The sequence below is a fragment of the Rhinatrema bivittatum genome, chromosome 3 (assembly GCF_901001135.1).
Source record: "Rhinatrema bivittatum chromosome 3, aRhiBiv1.1, whole genome shotgun sequence".
In the NCBI taxonomy this organism is placed as follows: domain Eukaryota; kingdom Metazoa; phylum Chordata; class Amphibia; order Gymnophiona; family Rhinatrematidae; genus Rhinatrema; species Rhinatrema bivittatum.
Window position 1 is genome coordinate 589,944,051 of NC_042617.1, and position 20,638 is coordinate 589,964,688.

The following is a 20,638-nucleotide window of genomic DNA, read 5'->3' on the forward strand; positions in this document are numbered from 1 at the left end:
TACATCCAGAAACCTTATGTCTCTGGGAACTCACAGAAATATAGAAACATAGAAACATATAAGTTTCTATGTTTCTAAGATGTCACAGAAACATAGAAACATGTTCCTTCCAAAGCTGAGTCCCTCTTCCCTGCACCCAGCAGAAAGCCTGTGAGGGAGTCAGTTGGACCGTTAGATGATCGAGGGGTTAAAGGGGCACTTAGAGAAGATAAGGCCATCGCAGAAAGATTAAATGATTTCTTTGCTTCGGTGTTTACTGAAGAGGATGTTGGGGAGGTACCCGTAATGAAGAAGGTTTTCATGGGTAATGATTCAGATGGACTGAATCAAATCACGGTGAACCTAGAAGATGTGGTAGGCCTGATTGACAAACTGAAGAGTAGTAAATCACCTGGACCAGATGGTATACACCCCAGAGTTCTGAAGGAAATAAAAAATGAAATTTCAGACCTATTAGTAAAAATTTGTAACCTATCATTAAAATCATCCATTGTACCTGAAGACTGGAGGATAGCAAATGTAACCCCAATATTTAAGAAGGGCTCCAGGGGCGATCCGGGAAACTACAGACCGGTTAGCCTGACTTCAGTGCCAGGAAAAATAGTGGAAAGTGTTCTAAACATCAAAATCACAGAACATATAGAAAGACATGGTTTAATGGAACAAAGTCAGCATGGCTTTACCCAGGGCAAGTCTTGCCTCACAAATCTGCTTCACTTTTTTGAAGGAGTTAATAAACATGAACCGGTAGATATAGTACACTTGGATGTTCAGAAGGCGTTTGACAAAGTTCCTCATGAGAGGCTTCTATGAAAAATAAAAAGTCATGGGAGGTGGCGATGTCCTTTCGTGGATTGCAAACTGGCTAAAAGACAGGAAACAGAGAGTAGGATTAAATGGGCAATTTTCTCAGTGGAAGGGAGTGGACAGTGGAGTGCCTCAGGGATCTGTATTGGGACCCTTACTTTTCAATATATTTATAAATGATCTGGAAAGAAATACGACAAGTGAGATAATCAAATTTGCAGATGACACAAAATTGTTCAGAGTAGTTAAATCACAAGCAGATTGTGATAAATTGCAGGAAGACCTTGTGAGACTGGAAAATTGGGCATCCAAATGGCAGATGAAATTTAATGTGGATAAGTGCAAGGTGATGCATATAGGGAAAAATAACCCATGCTATAATTACACAATGTTGGGTTCCATATTAGGTGCTACAACCCAAGAAAGAGATCTAGGTGTCATAGTGGATAACACATTGAAATCGTCGGTACAGTGTGCTCTGGCAGTCAAAAAAGCAAACAGAATGTTAGGAATTATTAGAAAGGGAATGGTGAATAAAACGGAAAATGTCATAATGCCTCTGTATCGCTCTATGGTGAGACCGCACCTTGAATACTGTGTACAATTCTGGTCGCCGCATCTCAAAAAAGATATAATTGCGATGGAGAAGGTACAGAGAAGGGCTACCAAAATGATAAGGGGAATGGAACAACTCCCCTATGAGGAAAGACTAAAGAGGTTGGGACTTTTCAGCTTGGAGAAGAGACGACTGAGGGGGGGATATGATAGAGGTGTTTAAAATCATGAGAGGTCTAGAACGAGTAGATGTGAATCGGTTATTTACTCTTTCGGATAGTAGAAAGACTAGGGGGCACTCCATGAAGTTAGCATGGGGCACATTTAAAACTAATCGGAGAAAGTTCTTTTTTACTCAACGCACAATTAAACTCTGGAATTTGTTGCCAGAGGATGTTTTTAGTGCAGTTAGTATAGCTGTGTTTAAAAAAGGATTGGATAAGTTCTTGGAGGATAAGTCCATTTCCTGCTATTAAGTTCACTTAGAGATTAGCCACTGCCATTAGCAATGGTAACATGGAATAGACTTAGTTTTTGGGTACTTGCCAGGTTCTTATGGCCTGGATTGGCCACTGTTGGAAACAGGATGCTGGGCTTGATGGACCCTTGGTCTGACCCAGTATGGCATTTTCTTATGTTCTTTCTTATGTTCTTATCATCTCATCCTCACATCAAAACTCTGGAGCTCTGCCTGCCTCTGGTGACCTGCACGTGGAACAGGAAGCATTTCAGAGAATGCCACCCTGGAGGTTCTGGATTTCAGCTTCCTAACTAAAATCCTAAATTTGGCTTCCAGATCCTCTCTCCCACATTTTCCTATGTCGTTGGTGCCCACATGTACCACGACAGCCGGCTCCTCCCCAGCACTGTCTATAATCCTATCTAGGTGATGCGTCAGGTCTGCCATCTTCGCACCAGGCAGGCAAGTTACCAGGCGTCCTCACATCCACCAGCCACCCTGCTATCTACATTTATAATAATCGAATCACCAACTATGACGGCCGACCTAAGCCTTCCCTCCTGGGCAGTAGCCCTGGGAGACTTGTCCTCAGTGCGAGAGGACAATACATCACCTGGAGAGCATTTACAAATGGCTTTCTTTCATTCCGTCTCTATGGGAAAAATGCTCAGTAAATCAGGCCCTAAGTTTGTACCTGAGGCAATGGAGCATGAAATGGTTTGCCCAAGGTCACACAAGGAGCAGCAGCACGAGATTCGAACCTTGGCTTCCCTGGCACTTAGCCCACTATCCTAACCACTCTTACACACTCTTACACACGAATTCCATTTGCAGAAATAAAGCTTCAGTATTTAGTGTTGTGTTGTTTAACAAAACAAAACAGTTCTCTCTCTAAAGTTCTTGACAGCGTTTTGTAAAGACATTGTCAGATAAATTTGAATTTAATTATAAATTAAATTATGCAACTTTCCAATTTAAAAATAGTCTATACAAAAATAAAGGTACAGATAGATTGTAAGTGGCCAGAATTTCTGAAAAACTACACAAATTGTCACCGTTAGTTCTTGTTCGAGGGCTTGACAAGTATTAAAAAGGATGGTGTGAAGTTGGGGGTGGCATCTATGACCAATGCTTATAAAGGCAGTCTGCTTGCAACATTTATGGCTATGAAAAGAAATGAAAAAAAGGTCTGAAAGAGCCCAGCGTGCAGCGGCTGAGCTGTTTTTTCCAGGCTTTTCAGCTATTGCATGTCCAGATATTCATTCAGACAGCCTCCAGTTTTAAATGCAAGCCGGGGCTTTGTTTGGGTTTTTTTTTCCCTTGCTTGCTCATTTCTTCTTTTCTCCCTCCCCTCAGCCCCTTTTTATTCCATCACGCACAGACTGCTGCAGCCTGGGCTGGGAAGCTATCACTCATTTTCCACGGGAGAGGAACAGGCAGACAAAAGGTGACCAGAGATCACTGTCCCCCATGGCTTCGGCAGCTTTGCAGATCTTTGCTTTCGTCACAGCGGTGTTCGGTGCCTTCGGAGTCATCACGGCCACATGGCTGCCCAACTGGAAGGTGAACGCAGACACTGGAGCCAACATCATAACGGCGATAACCCAGATGCAAGGGCTGTGGATGGACTGCACGTGGTTCAGTACAGGGATGTTCAGCTGCACGCTGAAATACTCCGTCCTCTCCCTCCCCGTCTACATTCAGACTGCACGCACCACCATGGTGCTGTCCTGCATCCTGTCCACCGTCGGGATCTGCACCTCCACAGCAGGCATGAAGTGCACAAGGCTGGGTGGAGACAGACAGACAAAAAGTCAAACATCCTTTGCTGGAGGGGTCTGCTTCCTCCTGGCAGGGATCTTTGGTTTGATACCAACATCGTGGTACACGAGGGAGATCGTTTCAAGCTTTCTGGACCCCTCTGTCCCAGACAGCAGCAAGCATGAACCAGGAGGAGCGGTGTACACAGGATTTATCTCAGCAGGGCTCCTGTTTATCGCAGGTGTAGTGTTCTGCATGCCCTGTCTTAAAAAGCAGCAAGAAGAATGGATCTATCCTTCCAAGGAACAGTTTTTCCCAGCCACACAAGCATCAGAGAACAGTGCAGGCTACAACCTGCAGGACTATGTGTAAATACAGCCATATAGCATTTCATGATTTTATGCTGTTTCACTTACTAGACTTTTATATTTTATTCACACACACACACACACACACGCATATACACACACACACGCACGCATATACACACACACGCGTGCATGCATATACACACACACGCATATACACACTCGCGCACGCATATATACACACACATGCATATACACATGCACACGCATATACAGACACACACCCATATACACACACACGCATATATACACACACGCGCATGCATATATATACACACACGCATGCATATATATATATATATATATATATATACACACACACATATATATACACACACATATATATACACACACGCATATACACATATACACACACACGCATATACACATATACACGCGCACGCATATACACACACACGCGCGCATATATACACACACACACACACACATATATATATATATAATACCAAAAACATGAACACCGACAAGTATTCAAAAATTATTTTATACATTGGGGAACATGGTTTTAAAGGGAATTTTTTGCCCTATTGAGTGTATATATGTAAAACTTTTCTTTATCAAGATTATGCTATCGTGCTGGAGTGAGACTTTTGCCATATAAAAATTCTCCATTGCAATAAAAGCTGGTTCAAAAATATATTTCTCCTCATTTTTCAAACACTTTCCGTTTATCTTTACTTACGTGAAAGCAAACGGAACTAAACAAGGATTTAAACAGAATTAACAGTACAATAAACCTAATCACTTTCTGTTACAGCCGTTTGTAAACTCGGAGCTCCAGAGTTCGCCTTTGTGTGCTACAGGAAATCTATTTAGTTCATTTAAGAAAACATCGCGCATAATAATGTGCACACGGGTTTTGCTCACAGCTTTCCTCTTGATTTAAACACAAATCGGTGCTAATCGAGGCACTGGCTATTTCCAGAGCCTCCTGGTTTCCTTCTACATTCTGTGGCAACAGTTAGCAAATCTGAAGCGGGTTTTCCAAGACTCTGCGGGAAATGTGTATAATTTTGCATACAGTCTCTCGCCTCTGACTATGCAAAAACTTTTTTTTTTTTTTTTTAATGAAAACCATTCATCTTGCTTTTAAACGATATTTAAACTATATGCAAACAAAACATATACCAAGTAAAAAATCAACACTTTATTAAGACATACAAGTTACAAACTTAGCTGTGAAATATCACTTTTGTTTTGAATTGAAATAATGTAACCATCCTTTTTATATTTTCTTGAAAGTTATCGGTATTTCTAAGTATAGGAGCTTATGTATGGTGAAAATGCCCTCAGTACTTTGTCATGCTGGCAGTTACGCAGAAGGATATGTGCAGATACAGAAGGATATGTGCAGATACAGAAGGATATGTGCAGTTACACAGAAGGATATGTGCAGATACAGAAGGATATGTGCAGTTACACAGAAGGATATGTGCAGATACAGAAGGATATGTGCAGTTACACAGAAGGATATGTGCAGATACAGAAGGATATGTATTCTATCCTTCTGTATCGCCAGATTCTACCACTTCCACATGTAAAAATGTTATTAATGTAAATACCTATACCTAATGTTATTCTCTTTCTTTTCTTCTCTCCTCCCAGTTCTATTACCTTGTTATTTGTAACTGCTTCCTTCTACACAAATAGGTTATTGAATTGTTTACTGTACACCCCTGTTATATGTAAACCGGCATGATGTGTTTGCAACATGAATGCCGGTATATAAAAATTTTAAATAAATAAATAAATAAATAAATAAAATATGTGCAGATACAGAAGGATATGTGCAGTTACACAGAAGGATATGTGCAGATACAGAAGGATATGTGCAGATACAGAAGGATATGTGCAGTTACACAGAAGGATATGTGCAGTTACACAGAAGGATATGTGCAGATACATTGGGTGCACATGGTAACAGATACAAAAAAGGGCAGAAACAGTGGAAGCTGAAACTTGTCAGCAGTAGTGCCGGTCATCAAGGTTTGTATGAAGTGAAATGAATGAGACACCCGCAGCTGCAGACTTTCAAAACACATCCAGATCTTTGTAAAGGGTCTGTGGCTGGCCACATATGCAGCTGAGTGCAAGAACCTTTATATAAAAATGAAATTCTTCTATAGGGAGACCCCTCCATCCAGGAGTTATAGCAAAGTCATCTTTGGTTTGAGGATTTACGTGAGCTTTGAGGGATCATTCTGTCTGCTTTCTCTGTCCACGCCAACTTCACTCCCCCCCCCTTCCCTTTGGGGCAGGAGGAAGGCGGTGGGTGGGATAGACAAGAGAAGGAAGGTCGATTCTGTGGCCGACAGTGCTCCTTCCGTGGCTTCTCCTTTGCACACGTGGGAGAGGCTAGAGGCACTGCCTGTTAGTCCCCAGAGAATTGGGAAAGCTTAACTCATGCTTTTTGTTTTATTTTGGGGGGGTTTAACGCCGAAATTTAACTCCAGGTCAGAGGTGGAGTAATGTTCGTCTATTGGCCTGAATCTGGCCCCTGTACTCAGTGCATACACATAAATCATGTTTTATGCGTGCTAAGCACACGTGGGCGCCTTTTTCTTTTTCTTTTTTTAACTTCCGATGCATTAGCTTACTGCACCAGGAGTTAACTTTTTAGTGAGCAGTAAAGAAAACGCACGTTCAGGTTCCTGCTCAGGGTCTTATTACACCATGGCCAGATTCAAGGGTACACATGGGCATACGAGAGCATCCCTGCCACATCTGCTCTCTACCTGCCATTAAAAGAGAGGGGGACGTACGTTAAGAGCACATTGTGAGCTGGCGGTTATTGAGAGAGTCCCAATGGCTGTAAAAAAAACCCTTACATGGCTCTGGAGCTTTTTGGTAACACATGTCTGGAAAGCTGTCTTCATCTGTTAATGACCTTTACCACAACAGGAAAACCCCCGGGCTGGGGAAGGACACTTACCAACGGCTGGCAAAACGTTTTGAATCTTAAACCAGCCACTTACTTACAAAGCCTGCAGCGTGGATGTACAAGGGGAGTCACAGGAGGTGCCTTGCTTAAATCCATGTTACTTATCGACTCTCCCCTGGTACTGGCGAAACCTTTAGACTTATGACAGGAGGACTTCCAAGTATTTCAGAAGCAATTCTCAGACTGAAAAGGAAATTAATTACCGTCCCTTCACAAAGAGACAGCAACCATTCCAGTCAATTGTCAGTGAGATGGTAATGTCACACATAACTGTTTCTCTTAATGTAGGATGGTTTGGCCTCAAATCAAACAGGCAATTTTGTTTCAGGCCGGAAAAAATCCTACACAGCTCAGGCGAGGCAGGTTTCCGGAAATATGTGCCCCAGAGTACAACGCCTTTCCCTCATGAGGGAGTACATCTCAGTTACAGTCCTCACCATCAGCTACCTACAAGCAAAATGACATGACCACCTATTTATTTGCTAAATTAACATGTTTATCTAAATCTTATACACATTTTAATGTAGCAGATGGTGAGAACTAGTTATGAGGGACAATGAAGCACGGACATAATATATAATGGCTTAGTGTCTCTAACCTGTGATTTTATCATTTGAGCTACAGAAACTCCTCCTCTCAATTATGATTGGCAAGATCAAAACTTAACATGTTCTCTTCCTGAATATGCAAGTATGGTAATATCTTTATTATATTACATGTGTTTATGCATTTAGATATATCTGCATATATTTACCCACTCACACACCCACACCCATACACACACCCACACTCACTCACCCACACACGCACCCGCACCCACACCCACTCACCCACACACGCACCCACACCCACACCCATACACACACACCCACAACCATACACACCCATACACACACACCCACACCCACTCACCCACCCACACCCACCCACACCCACTCACCCACACCCATACACACACCCACACTCACCCACACACGCACCCACACCCATACACACACCCACTCACCCACCCACACCCATACACACACACACCCACCCCCACACACACACACCCACTCACCCACACCCACACTCATACACCCCCACCCATACACACACACAGAGTTATGGAGATGGATGGTCAGATATTCCCATCTGGGTGGATGAAAGGCAATATTTTTGGAAAGTGTGGAGATAGGAACTTTGAAGAGTTTATAGCTACATTCATGACATGTGCACCAAGCTGACCTCATCTCCCATCCCTTCTGTACACCTGAATGCAACACTTCCCCGTCAGCCGTCCATCTGCCCTCCTACCACAGTCCTCAGCTTCCACTCTGTATCTCTCCTCTTCCCCCAAATCATTTTTCCATCTCTACGATTCCTCCCCTCTCATATAATCCTCATTTCCCCTCTCTTTCCTTGTGCTACCCTTATAATCCATCCTCCCCCCTCTTCCTATGCAGGCTAGGGATGACCATGGGCCTTCTCCTCCTACGTGGCAGGGGGGCTCTCGCCTCTTCTCCCCCTCATTCCACCTGCATGGGAAAGCAGATTCTCTCCTCCTGCTGCTCAGGCTGATGGCCTCTTCCTCTCATGGGCTGGCAAACCCAGTTGGGAGGACCCTATATAAAAATGCATCAACACAACTAGAAGAGGAGAAAGCACCACCTCTCACCTGCCAGCTGCTTAAGAAACCCCCAACCTATGAAAAGCGAAAGCATCACATTGTGTTACGAAACGGAGAGAGGATCTGGAGCGCCAAGACCCTGCATTGTTAAACATTCTCTCTTTATTCCATTTCCTGTCTATGGCTAATCCTGGAAGTGGTTTGTCTACAAAATGCCAAATGGGAAATGCACATCTTGAGGGCAATGGTAAGGGCAATATTTCCTATAACACCCACGGAGAAATCTGTTATTGCTCCTCTTCTGGTAGTTTCTGGGGAGTGCCAGCTGGATTTAAATATACCATGATCATCTGGGTCCATTTAATTAATAAATCCAGCTTTCACCATTACCTTGTATTCAGCATAAAACATTTCATAACTCTTCAACATTTCCTCCGAGAGTTGCCATACTATCAGCACACGACAGGCTGGTACCAATGCATCCAGCATTTTCAAGTGGATTTCAGCAGAGATTGAACAAACAGGGCACATTATACTAAACCACTAACTCAAATCTATGCTTGTTCTCACTCATTCAGTGGCTCCGCCTCACTCCTCACTTTTCTGACCTTAGACCTGACCTGACCCTACGTGGCCAGAGGCAGCCAGACTGGTGTCAGCAAGGGGCCAGCCTCCTGAGCACTCCCCACTGCTCTAACACTGATCCAAGCGAGGCCCTCCAGGAATAGGCTCGCTCCACCCCTCTCCTCTTTCATATCTGACCTAACTCTAAGGGTCGCACCAGAAGCGGCCCTCCCGCCAGCACATCCATTCATACAAACTACTCTCACACCCATTAGGGACCCTACTGACAGACTACTATGCAGGAGGGATTTTATGCTCACTCTTAAAATCCACTCTCTCTCCTGGAAGTAGGATACACAGAGCAGGAACTCCCATTCATCCTCTCCCGCTCTTCACCCTTAATTCTCTCCCCAAAGTTTCCCAAGCTACACAAACACACACATACTTCACTCAAACCATACCTGCGCTCACTCTCTAGTGGGATCTAAGAACGTAAGACGTTGTCTTACTGGGTCAGACTGAGGGTCCATCAAGCCCAGCATCCAACAGTGGTCAATCCAGGTTACAAGTACCTGGCAACTACCCAAACATTAACAGATCCCCTGCTACTGATGCCAGTAAATAACCAGTGGCTATTCCCTAAGTCAAAATGATTAATAGCAGGAGCTTATCTAAACCTTTTTTAAATCCAGTTACGCTGACTGCCTTAACCATATCTTCTGGAAATGAATTTGAGTTTAATTGTGCATTGAGTGAAAAAATATTCTCCGATTTGTTTTAAATGTGCTACTTGCTAACTTCATGGAGTGCCCCCTAGTCCTTGTATTATCTGAAAGAGTAAGTAACCGATTCACATTTATCCATTCAAGACCTCTCATGATTTTGTAGACTTCTGTCATATCCCCCCTCAGCCGTCTCTTCTCCAAGCTGAACAGCCCTAACCCCTTCATCCTTTCTTCATAGGGAAGTCATTCCATGCCCTTTATCATTTTGGTCGTCCTTCTCTGTACCTTCCATGAAGTGCCACAAACGTAACCCTTACCCCTTCCCCTGCATCACCACCTATCACAGGTTCAAGGAAAATACACCTGAAGCCACCGCTCTAATGAGGGGCAACATCGAACCGTGCAACTGCATAATGCACGCTACCGCACGGTTTCAGCGCCAGAAATAGCTATACCTTTTTTCCTGGCATTAAGCTGTGCGATATGCCCGAAGTGGCTGTAACACAATTCACGATAAATTTTGCAAATTGCATTTCGGCCATTTCTGGGCTTGGGAGGGGAGAGGGAAAGGGAGGAGAGGAGTGGAGTGGGGGGGAGGGGAGAGAGAGAGCGCGCATCTCTGGAGAGGCCTTCACAGTATTCAACTATTTATAATTCTATAGGAAGGCCAACTAATAACTCGAGGTGAGTTGGTAGTGGTGGTTTAGGGGCCAGTTTTACATGCAGAGTGAGACGTACAAACTGCACAGTACACCTCAGTGAAGATTTGACATCATTTGGAGTAAGGAAAGTCTCACAAAGATGAGATTTCTACTATGTTATCTTGCCCTAGCTTGATGGTACTCTGCATGTTAAACCCTAAACCACCACCAACACCTCCCCTCGAGCTATTAGCTGGCCCTCCTATAGAAATGTAAATATTTGACTACTATGAGGGCCTTATAAATAGGCTCTCACTCTCTCTCTCTACTTCATGAGCTGCGAAACAGAAGTATCGCAGGGTGCAAAAACCTTACCGCGCCACGTGATACTGCCTATGCAAAGCGCTATGTTCCTGCGCAGTGCAGTAATTCTAAAAATTAACCTAAATTACCTCTTTCTCTTACCGCGGGCATTATGCATGCGATATTATAGCATTTTGATGAATCTAGGGGTTAACTAGGTAAGCAATGAAAATATCACATAACCCTCAACTTCCTGTCGAAAGAACCTCTTTGCAGAGACAGAACATTTTCCAGGCAATCCACCCACCAGAAGATAATGCTGCTGAACACCCAGTCCGTGCAAAAAAAGCTATATCTCCGGCACAGACAGACTCGCAGATATTCTATGTTTAACTGAGACGTGGGCCTATGCACAAACCCTGCATGACCCCAAAAGAGACATTATTTAAGGAACTGCTGGGCCTAACTTGCTAACCTACACAGAAACTCGAAGAAACTGAATCCTTACTCCTCCTGACCACTACTTTCCCAGATGGGGGATCCTTAGCTTTCAGCCCACCATGAACTCCTATCACTAATATCAGCAATCCTATTAGAACGCCCTAGAAGCCTGGTTCTCAGCGACTTCAATGTCCACGTGGATGAACCACACATGTGTTTCCCATGAGAATTTCTAGCCACTTTAGGACTACCCCAATTAATCAACAAACTAACCCATGTAGCAGGCCACACCCTGGATCTACTACTTGCAACACAGTTATTGCTTCAGTAACAATCCGAAAACACAGCAACCAACTCTCTTGTCGGACCATTATCAAGTGCAGTTCAAACTACAAACTCCTACATCCCTGATAACCGAACCAGGTGCAACTTCTAGACTTGTCCATCCAACTGCATATCTTTTTTATTTTTTTTATTTAAACAACCGGCAGACAATACAAGTAAAAGCAGGATATACAGCAAAACCACTTGATACCTCATCTCTAGAGAGAGGCTTTCTCACACGAACTTAATAATGTAAGATTAGACAGTCTCCCTTCCATTCAAGCGCTTAGCAGCTAGGCACATCTGTCTGAATGTCAGAGGCCCCTGTAGATGTTAGACCCATCCCCCTCTCTTCCAAGTGCCACCAGTAAGGCCTCCACACCTTATTATAAAGAAAGGACTTCTTGCACAAAGCAAATGTCATTTTTTTTTCCAATGATCGCAATATATGATATGATTTGATATTTGATATGATATGATTTTATATTTGATGATATGATTTGATATGTGATTTTATATTTGATGATTTGATATGATCGTAAACCGATATGATTTGATATCTTCTTTCAAGAATGTCGGTATATAAAAATTCTAAATAAATAAATAAATATCCTGCTCTTCCTTGTACCAGTGCAAGAGCAGAGGCTGTGTTTTCTAGTGGGTAGCAATTGTGAATCTTGCAGAGTGAAGATGATGATTCCCTAGCTTATGCAAGGAACTGGCGAGCGCCACATCTGATCAAAGCCCCAGCAAACACAACACTGGAGTGAGACTCACCCGGCATCCCATGATGTCTATCATTTTGATTTCCACCTCATTCCAAAATTCCTCTACTACTGTACATGTCCACCATACATGAAGGTTTGACCCGTCCATCAACAATGCAATGCCCTTGGCATAGTATAAAGGCTATCTATATGTTCACCTAACCACTTTATACATCAGCTCCGTCCTATGGCTGCATATTGATATTTTAATGTACTTTTTTCCAGATACCCACCACCCCCATCCTTATCTGTTAAATAAATACCCTAATCAGTATTCTATTGGTCTATCAATTTGGCATTAGACTCCCTTCCAATAATCACTCAATGTAGAGTAGTTATACCCCTCTTTCCTATTCCTACCATCAAAAACACTTGTTCTGCTTTTGAAGGTGTCCACCTAGTCCATTTCACCCACTCCTTTGAGTCATCTGGGCCTTAATCTGTCATAACTTCCCCTGGACCCATCATCAAAGTCATATTCAATTTGTAAATCTTCAAAGGAGCACCAGCCTTCCTCATCCCAAGTCTGTCCTAAATATCATAGCCCCAGTCTCCACCAATTGTGAAGATCTGCAAGAAACGTACATAATGAGAGGAGGGGTATTTCCACAACACAATCATTACACATTGCCCAGCAGACCCTCAGCATATGCACAATTATGGGACAAGAGTGGGTAACTACCCTAACCTACGCTGACATGGCAGGCATGCAAGGCAATAATCGAACAAAGAATCCATTACATAACATTGTGCACCATACATAAATTAATACATAACGAAAACGCAGACTGGTTAAATACAGCCCTCCGAGTACACGTCCCTAACAGAAACCTAAGGTCAGCAAACAAAGCCCTCCTGACTATACCATCAGTCAAAACAGCAAGACTAACACAAGTAAGAGAGAGGGTACTATCATTGGCAGGACCCATACTATGGAACTCCATGCCCTTGGATTTAAGACTACAAAGAGACAGCAAAACCTTTAGAAAAGGTTTGAAAACCTGGCTATTTAAACAAGCCTTCCAGAAAGAGAAGGGAGAATAGAACCAAGGATGGGCAAAGCACGAACAATTAAACAACCATACACACTGCAGAAATTCACTAAGTGTGTAGTTTTTAAGATATAGCACACCATTATTAATGGATAAGTTACATTTGTAAAATTAGCTCTGTAATTAAAACTGAGAAGAAAACACATGGACATGATTAATCACATTTAACAACTAACATTGATGATAAACTATGTTACCGAACCTTATGGCACCTATGTAAACGGACAAATTGTAGTATGATTACTTTTATGTGCCTTAACACACTGAAATAGTTGGTGCAGTGTGCTGCAGCAGTCAAAAAAGCAAACAGAATGTTGGGAATTATTAGAAAGGGAATGGTGAATAAAACGGAAAATGTCATAATGCCTCTGTATCGCTCCATGGTGAGACCGCACCTTGAATACTGTGTACAATTCTGGTCGCCGCATCTCAAAAAAGATATAATTGCAATGGAGAAGGTACAGAGAAGGGTTACCAAAATGTTAAGGGGAATGGAACAACTCCCCTATGAGGAGAGACTAAAGAGGTTAGGACTTTTCAGCTTGGAGAAGAGACGACTGAGGGGGGATATGATAGAGGTGTTTAAAATCATGAGAGGTCTAGAACGGGTAGATGTGAATCGGTTATTTACTCTTTCGGATAGTAGAAAGAGTAGGGGGCACTACATGAAGTTAGCATGGGGCACATTTAAAACTAATCGGAGAAAGTTCTTTTTTACTCAACGCACAATTAAACTCTGGAATTTGTTGCCAGAGGATGTGGTCAGTGCAGTTAGTATAGCTGTGTTTAAAAAAGGATTGGATAAGTTCTTGGAGGAGAAGTCCATTATCTGCTATTAAGTTCACTTAGAGAATAGCCACTGCCATTAGCAATGGTTACATGGAATAGACTTAGTTTTTGGGTTCTTGCCAGGTTCTTATGGCCTGGATTGGCCACTGTTGGAAACAGGATGCTGGGCTTGATGGACCCTTGGTCTGACCCAGTATGGCATTTTCTTATGTTCTTATGTTCTTAATGTAAACCGTTGTGACGGTCCCCACCAAACGACGGTATAGAAAAGAGTTAAAATAAAATAAATAAATAATGCAATATCTATACAACCAGCCATATCTGCTTCCAGCAAATGCCAGGATTGCGAACAATCCCTATTGATCCATGCTCTGAGACTCACGAGAAGCGAGGCCCAATAATACCCTAAGACAAGGGCAGCACCATCCCATCACTATTTTTAGATTTCCATAGCACACTCAATTTCAATATGGCAGCATTCCACTGCCAAATAAACTGAGAAAGTTGCCCATTAAGATTATCAAATAATTTTCTAGGCAGATCCACAGAAAGATATTGAAACAAGTATATAAGCCTAGTATTTATGTGTGACCCGCCCGGGTAATCAGGAGTCCCGACTACCTCCGTAGGTCTTCTAGTATTTTATTATACACAAGAGCATAGTTCATCCTATTTAAGTCTGACCATCAGTATAGGATATAGATGCGTAAGTATTTAAAACTCTCCTCTGTTAGTTTGAAGTGCCACAGGCACCCCAGTATCTCATATTCGTTAATTCTACTCATTACAAATAATTCTGATTTATGCTAATTAATCTTGTAATCAGAAACCACTCCATATTCCTCTAGGGCCTTTAGAATCCTAGGCGCTGAGTGGACCACATCTGCGAGATATAACAACACGTCACTGGTGTATAAGATCTTATGATCTTTGCCAAAAAGGTGGTAACCTCTAATTTGTATATCATCACGTCCCATTTGAGCCAATACGTCTATCGAAAGATCAAACAGCAAAGGTGACAGCAAGCATCCCTGCCCAGTTCCCCACCATATCGGAAATTCCTGAGAAAGAGAAGGTTCGTTAAAACCCTGGCCATAGGATATGAGTAAAGTGCTCTGATCCATTTCACAAATTCAACATCCATACGAAAAGCCTGAAATGTCGAAAAGAGAAAAAACCAGTGTAGTCTATCAAAGGCCTTCTCAGCGTCTAACACCACCAGCAGGCCTGGAACCCTACGCTTTCCAGAAAGAGAGATGATTTGAAAAGTCTTCCGAGTGTTGGCGGTAGAACATCTCCCCCTTGACAAACCCTCTTTGATCAGTTTTCACTAACTGGGGCAATATATTTTCTAATTTCAATTGTAGCACTTTTGCTAAAATCTTAAATGGGCCTATAAGACCCAGGATCTTCCTCTACTTTTTTTGTATATTAACACAATTGTAGCATCTGTCAGCCTATGCTGGCAGTCTGGGTTTTCCTTTAAGTCATCAAATGCCTTAGTTAAAGGCAGTACTCAAGATAATGAAACCCAAAAGTGTAAGAATACCTATATTCAAAAACCTCTATAGATCTCACCTGAAGGTGCAGAGCAACCTCTGGAAAAAACTTCTTATAAAAATCGAAGGGGAAACCATCCGGCCAGGGCTTTTGCCGGAGGAAGCAACTTCACCACTCTTTCCATTTCCTCAGATGTGAGAAGAGTTCTCAGCTGTTCATTCTGCTCTTCCGCAATCCTAGGTAGCTGCACCTTTCCTAAATACTCTGTGATAGTCTCCAGAGACTATGGGCCAGATTTTAAAAGGGTTACGCGCATAAGGTACGCGCGTAACCCTTTTAAAACCCACGCATAGGCTCGGTGACACGCGCAAGACCCGGGATGCGCGTAAGTCCCGGGGTTTGCCTGGGGGGGGGGGGGGGGCGTGTCGGGAGTGACGCAGCGTTTAGGGGCGTGTTTCCTGCCCGGGGCATTTCGGGGGTGTGGCCGAGGCCTCCAAAACGGCTTCCGGGCCGGGGAATCGTGCGCCAGCAGCCCGCTGGCACAGGCGTAACTTTTAAGATAAAGGTAGGGAGGGGGTTTAGATAGGGCCGGGGGGGGTGAATGGAAAGTTCCCTCCGAGGCCTCTCCGATTTCGGAGCGGCCTCGGAGGGAACGGGCAGCGTGCGCAGGGCTCGGCGCGCGCAGGTTGCACAAATGTACACCCCCTTGCGCGCGCCGACCCCGGATTTTATAAGCTACGCGTGGATCTTATAAAATCCAGCGTACTTTCTTTTAAAATGTACCCCTAAGTCTCTCGCCCAGCATATAAATCAGCGAAGTAATCCCGAAAAATATCATTAATAGCCCTAGCGCTTCCTGACACCTGCCCCTCCGTTGTCTTAATCCTTGTGATTACTGTACATGCAGCTCTTTTTTTTTTATTCACATGCATAAGCAATTTACCTGCCTTATTCCCATGTTCATAAAACTTCTGACGTGTAAAGCGCATCACCTTCTCTATTTTGTTTGTTTGCTGGAGCTCCAATTTACGACTCTGCGCCATCAGCTTTCTTCAGATTTTTTTCCTCCCATTTCTTTTATGTACCACCTCACACTTAGCAATATCTCTTTCCAACGACTTTGCTTTAGCTTCACAAATCTTTTTATAACAGCTTGTATATCCTATGATTTTACTTCAGAGCACAACCTTTAAGGTCTCCCAAAGAACCACCCCGCTATATTCTTCAGTGGAGTGGACTACTTGAAAAACTTTAAGCTCCTTTGTTATCATTTGCATGAAGTCTTCCTGGTCTAACAGACGCATTCAATCTCCATAAGCATGCCCTTGGCAAACCCTGCAATGTATCAAACAACAGCTCTATAGGGTGATGATCCAAGAGATGGCAGGGCAAAGTATCAGCCCCCATCATTCGACCCACTAAAACCCATGAACAGAGAAAATAATCTAAGCGGCTACAAGTATCGTGAACAACCAAATAATATGTATAGTCTCATCCACTCAGCCCGCCAAATATCTACCAAGTCAGATTCCTTGGTCCATCACTGCATCCTTTTATTCTACTCAGGTCCCACCTGCCAACTGCACACCTCAATGAGGATTCTTTTGTCCACACCCTCCAGAAAACAGTCAAATCCGCCCCTGCCTCAACCACCTCCCTTATTGACCACTGTAACATAGATATTAAATCAGCCTTAGCTATAAATTGCTCCACTAAAAATATCCCGAATCAGAAACCATAAACCTACCTCCAGGTTTACATCGGACCTAAAAGAACTGAAATAAATCAGCAAAAGACTAGACCGGAGGTGGCAGAAATCATCTCAATCAAATAAGAACTGCAAGCGACATCACCTACCATAAAGCCATCACAGAAGTAAAGGCAACCTACTACATACAAATGATCACCCAAATGGAAAACTCACCTAGAGAACTACCCTGCCCTACCCCTTCCTCTACTTAACCTCTAAAACATACAACAATCTAGCAACTTTTTTCATGGATAAGATCACACTCATCTGGTCAGATCTGGACAGAGGTCATTAAATGACCAAACCACCTCACCTTTTTTCTTTGTTCAACCCACTTCAAGACAACATTGACAACCTACTCACTATCCTCAAAGTGAACAAGGCACAAGGAAGACCCTTGTGCCTTGTGGTTAATCAAACAATCAAATTCAGGGCTACTAATCCATCTCCAATACATCATTTGTGGAAGCCCATCTACCACATTGCCTAAAAAGCAATTATAAGACCAGCATTAACTGATCTGACCCCACTGATCAGAACTACTACCCTATCTCAATCCTGCTTTTCCTTAGTGTTGTCATTGAAAACGCTGTACCATCACAGCTATATGACCACACAAACAGCCTGGATCCTTACCAATCTGACTTCCATCTTCACCATAATACTGAAGCCATATTGGTTAGTCTGGTTGTCAAATTGAGACTCTGCCTAGACTTTGGGGAAGTTGCTCTGTTTATAGTCTTAGACCTATCAACTACATCCGACACAACAGACCACACAATCCTCATTTCTTGCTTAAGCAACTTAAGCTTAACCAGCCCAGCACTGGCCTGGTTCGCATCCTACAGTCTCCATTGGATCACCTCAAAGTTCTCTCACTTATGAAATTCCACAAGGATCTATCCTCTTGCTGACCCTATTCAATATTTACACAAACCCATTAGGGAGTGCCAGATCACTTACTACTTTTACACGATGACATGCAGCTGCTTGTCCCACTTAGCACAGACTATAACAAGACAACTGCCAACCAAAAAGATTAAGTAAAATTATGAACGGACTACACCAAAACAAACTAAAACATGTGATAGTACGAGACTGCCTGTGATTGTATGCACCTGTGTGAGACTGATCACATGAATGAGAGACAGCCTGTGTGAGAGTGAGAGACAGCGTGTGTGTGTGTCTGTGTGAGACTAAGCATGTGAGAGTAAGAGATTGCCTGTGTGAGGCTGAGCATGTGAGAGTGAGAACCTGTGGGTATGCTTGTCTGTGTGAGACTGAGCATGTGAGTGTGAGAGACAGTGTGTATGTGTGTGCGCCTGTGTAGGCAAACACACACAGGTTCTCACTCAGTCTCACATGCTCAGTCTCACACAGGCAAACACATGCACACACTCTCACACTCACATGCTCAGCCTCACACAGATAAACACACCCACAGGCTCTCACTCTCAGTTGCCAGAGGATGTGATTAGTGCAGTTAGTGTAGCTGGGTTCAAAAAAGGTTTGGATAAGTTCTTGGAGGTCCATTAACTGCTATTAATCAAGTTTACTTAGGGAATAGCCACTGCTATTAATTGCTTCAGTAGCAAGGGATCTTTTTAGTGTTTGGGTAATTGCCAGGTTCTTGTGGCCTGGTTTGGCCTCTGTTGGAAACAGGATGCTGGGCTTGATGGACCCTTGGTCTGACCCAGCATGGCAATTTCTTATGTTCTTATGCTGAGTCTCACACACACACACAGGCTGTCTCTTTCTCTCTTATGCTTAGTCTCACACACACACACGCTGTCTCCTACTTTCACATGCTCATTCATGAGCTCAGTCTCACACAGGCACATACAATCACAGGCAGTCTCTTAGTCTCACACAAACACACACACATGCTGTCTCTCACTTTCACATGCTCAGCCTCGGACCAAGCATGTGAGAGTGAGACACAGCCTGTGTATGCGTGCCTGTGTGAGGCTGAGCATGTGAAAGTAAGAGACAACCTGCATGGGTGTGTTTTTGTGTGTGTGCGCGCGCACGTGCACAAGACTAAGCAAAAGCAAGTGAGAGTCAGCCTGTGTGTTTGTGTAAGTGAGACTGAGCATGAGTGAGGGAGATAGTACCTGCATGTATGATACAAGACCCCTCCTCCCCTCTTGCTAATCCAAAACATCTCAGGGTGCCGTGAAATAAAAAAAGTCCTTATTAGTTTTAATTACTGGATGTTTGGGTCTGCTGTTTTGAAATGTTTTATTGGTGTTTGGAACATTTTTATGAGTTTTTAAATTGTTGGATGTTATTCTATTCTTCAGCTCTTATGAAATATGTATTTTTATTAGTATGCTTTTATTACTATTTATTTTATATTTATTTATTTATTTTTATGAGGAATGGTGATTCAGTTTTTCCACTGTTGTGGTTTCCAGTTCAGTTTTTGTCTGTATATTTCTATTCATACTTACAGTATGCTCTTTCTATTCTGTATTTGGTAAGGGTTCTGTCAGTATTCTGCATGTATGACCGACGTGAGGTATTCTGCCAGTGTGTACCTTTTTGTGTAGGGATCTATAGCAGCCTGGCTTGTTCTGGTTTCCTAATATGAGGTGTATTGGTATTTTAGGGCCTGGTGTAATATTAGCACTTCTATCTTTTCATAAGTAGGGTTGTTACTGTTTGCGTGCTGGCACTTAGTATTGTTTTAGTATGGAGGTTTTACTTTATTGTTATAATTCTTTTACTTATGACTTTCTGAATGCTAAGTCCACACAAAACATGTTACAATAGGCCTAGTGCCATACGGGTTCCAAGGGTCTTTTTTTTTTTTTTACTTTTTTGCAGGGTTTTCTAGTTGGCGCTACAACAAATATAAATATAATATACATGTTGCAAGTAATATTTTTTTTACCTTAGACTGTACTTTTAATGTCATTTTTCATATAAAATCTAATATAAATGCATAATTTTTAATTGTGTGGGGAGGAAGGGTGCACAAGGCAGACTTCTTCACCCACTGAGCCCAGGAGGACACAGCACTTGTCCTCCATTCCTGCTGGAGACTAGCGAGAAATGGCAATCTTCTTTCTCTTCTGGGCTAGTGTTAACTTATTCTATCTTCCCCTGCTGGGCCCGAGAGTGACAGCAGAAGAAAAAAGGTTAGTGGCCCCGTGGGGGACAGAGAATGCAGCTTGCACAAAAATGTGATATTTCTGTTCAGAGAGAAAGAGAGAGAGAGAGAAAGAGAGAGAGAGAGAAAGAGAGAGAGAAAGAGA

At 42.9% G+C, this 20,638-nt stretch overlaps 2 protein-coding genes across 6 annotated transcripts in view; one reads left to right on the top strand and one right to left on the bottom strand.

Annotated features, from left to right (window-relative positions):
- The window catches only part of TFB1M (transcription factor B1, mitochondrial), a 181,503-nt gene that overhangs the window by 60,525 nt on the left and 100,340 nt on the right, over positions 1–20,638 (bottom strand). The window lies entirely within an intron of this gene.
- On the top strand, positions 3,187–3,998 carry CLDN20 (claudin 20). Its single transcript, XM_029596711.1, has one exon. It carries the CDS (start codon positions 3,293–3,295, stop codon positions 3,953–3,955), a length of 663 nt encoding a protein of 220 aa, XP_029452571.1. The 5' UTR covers positions 3,187–3,292; the 3' UTR covers positions 3,956–3,998.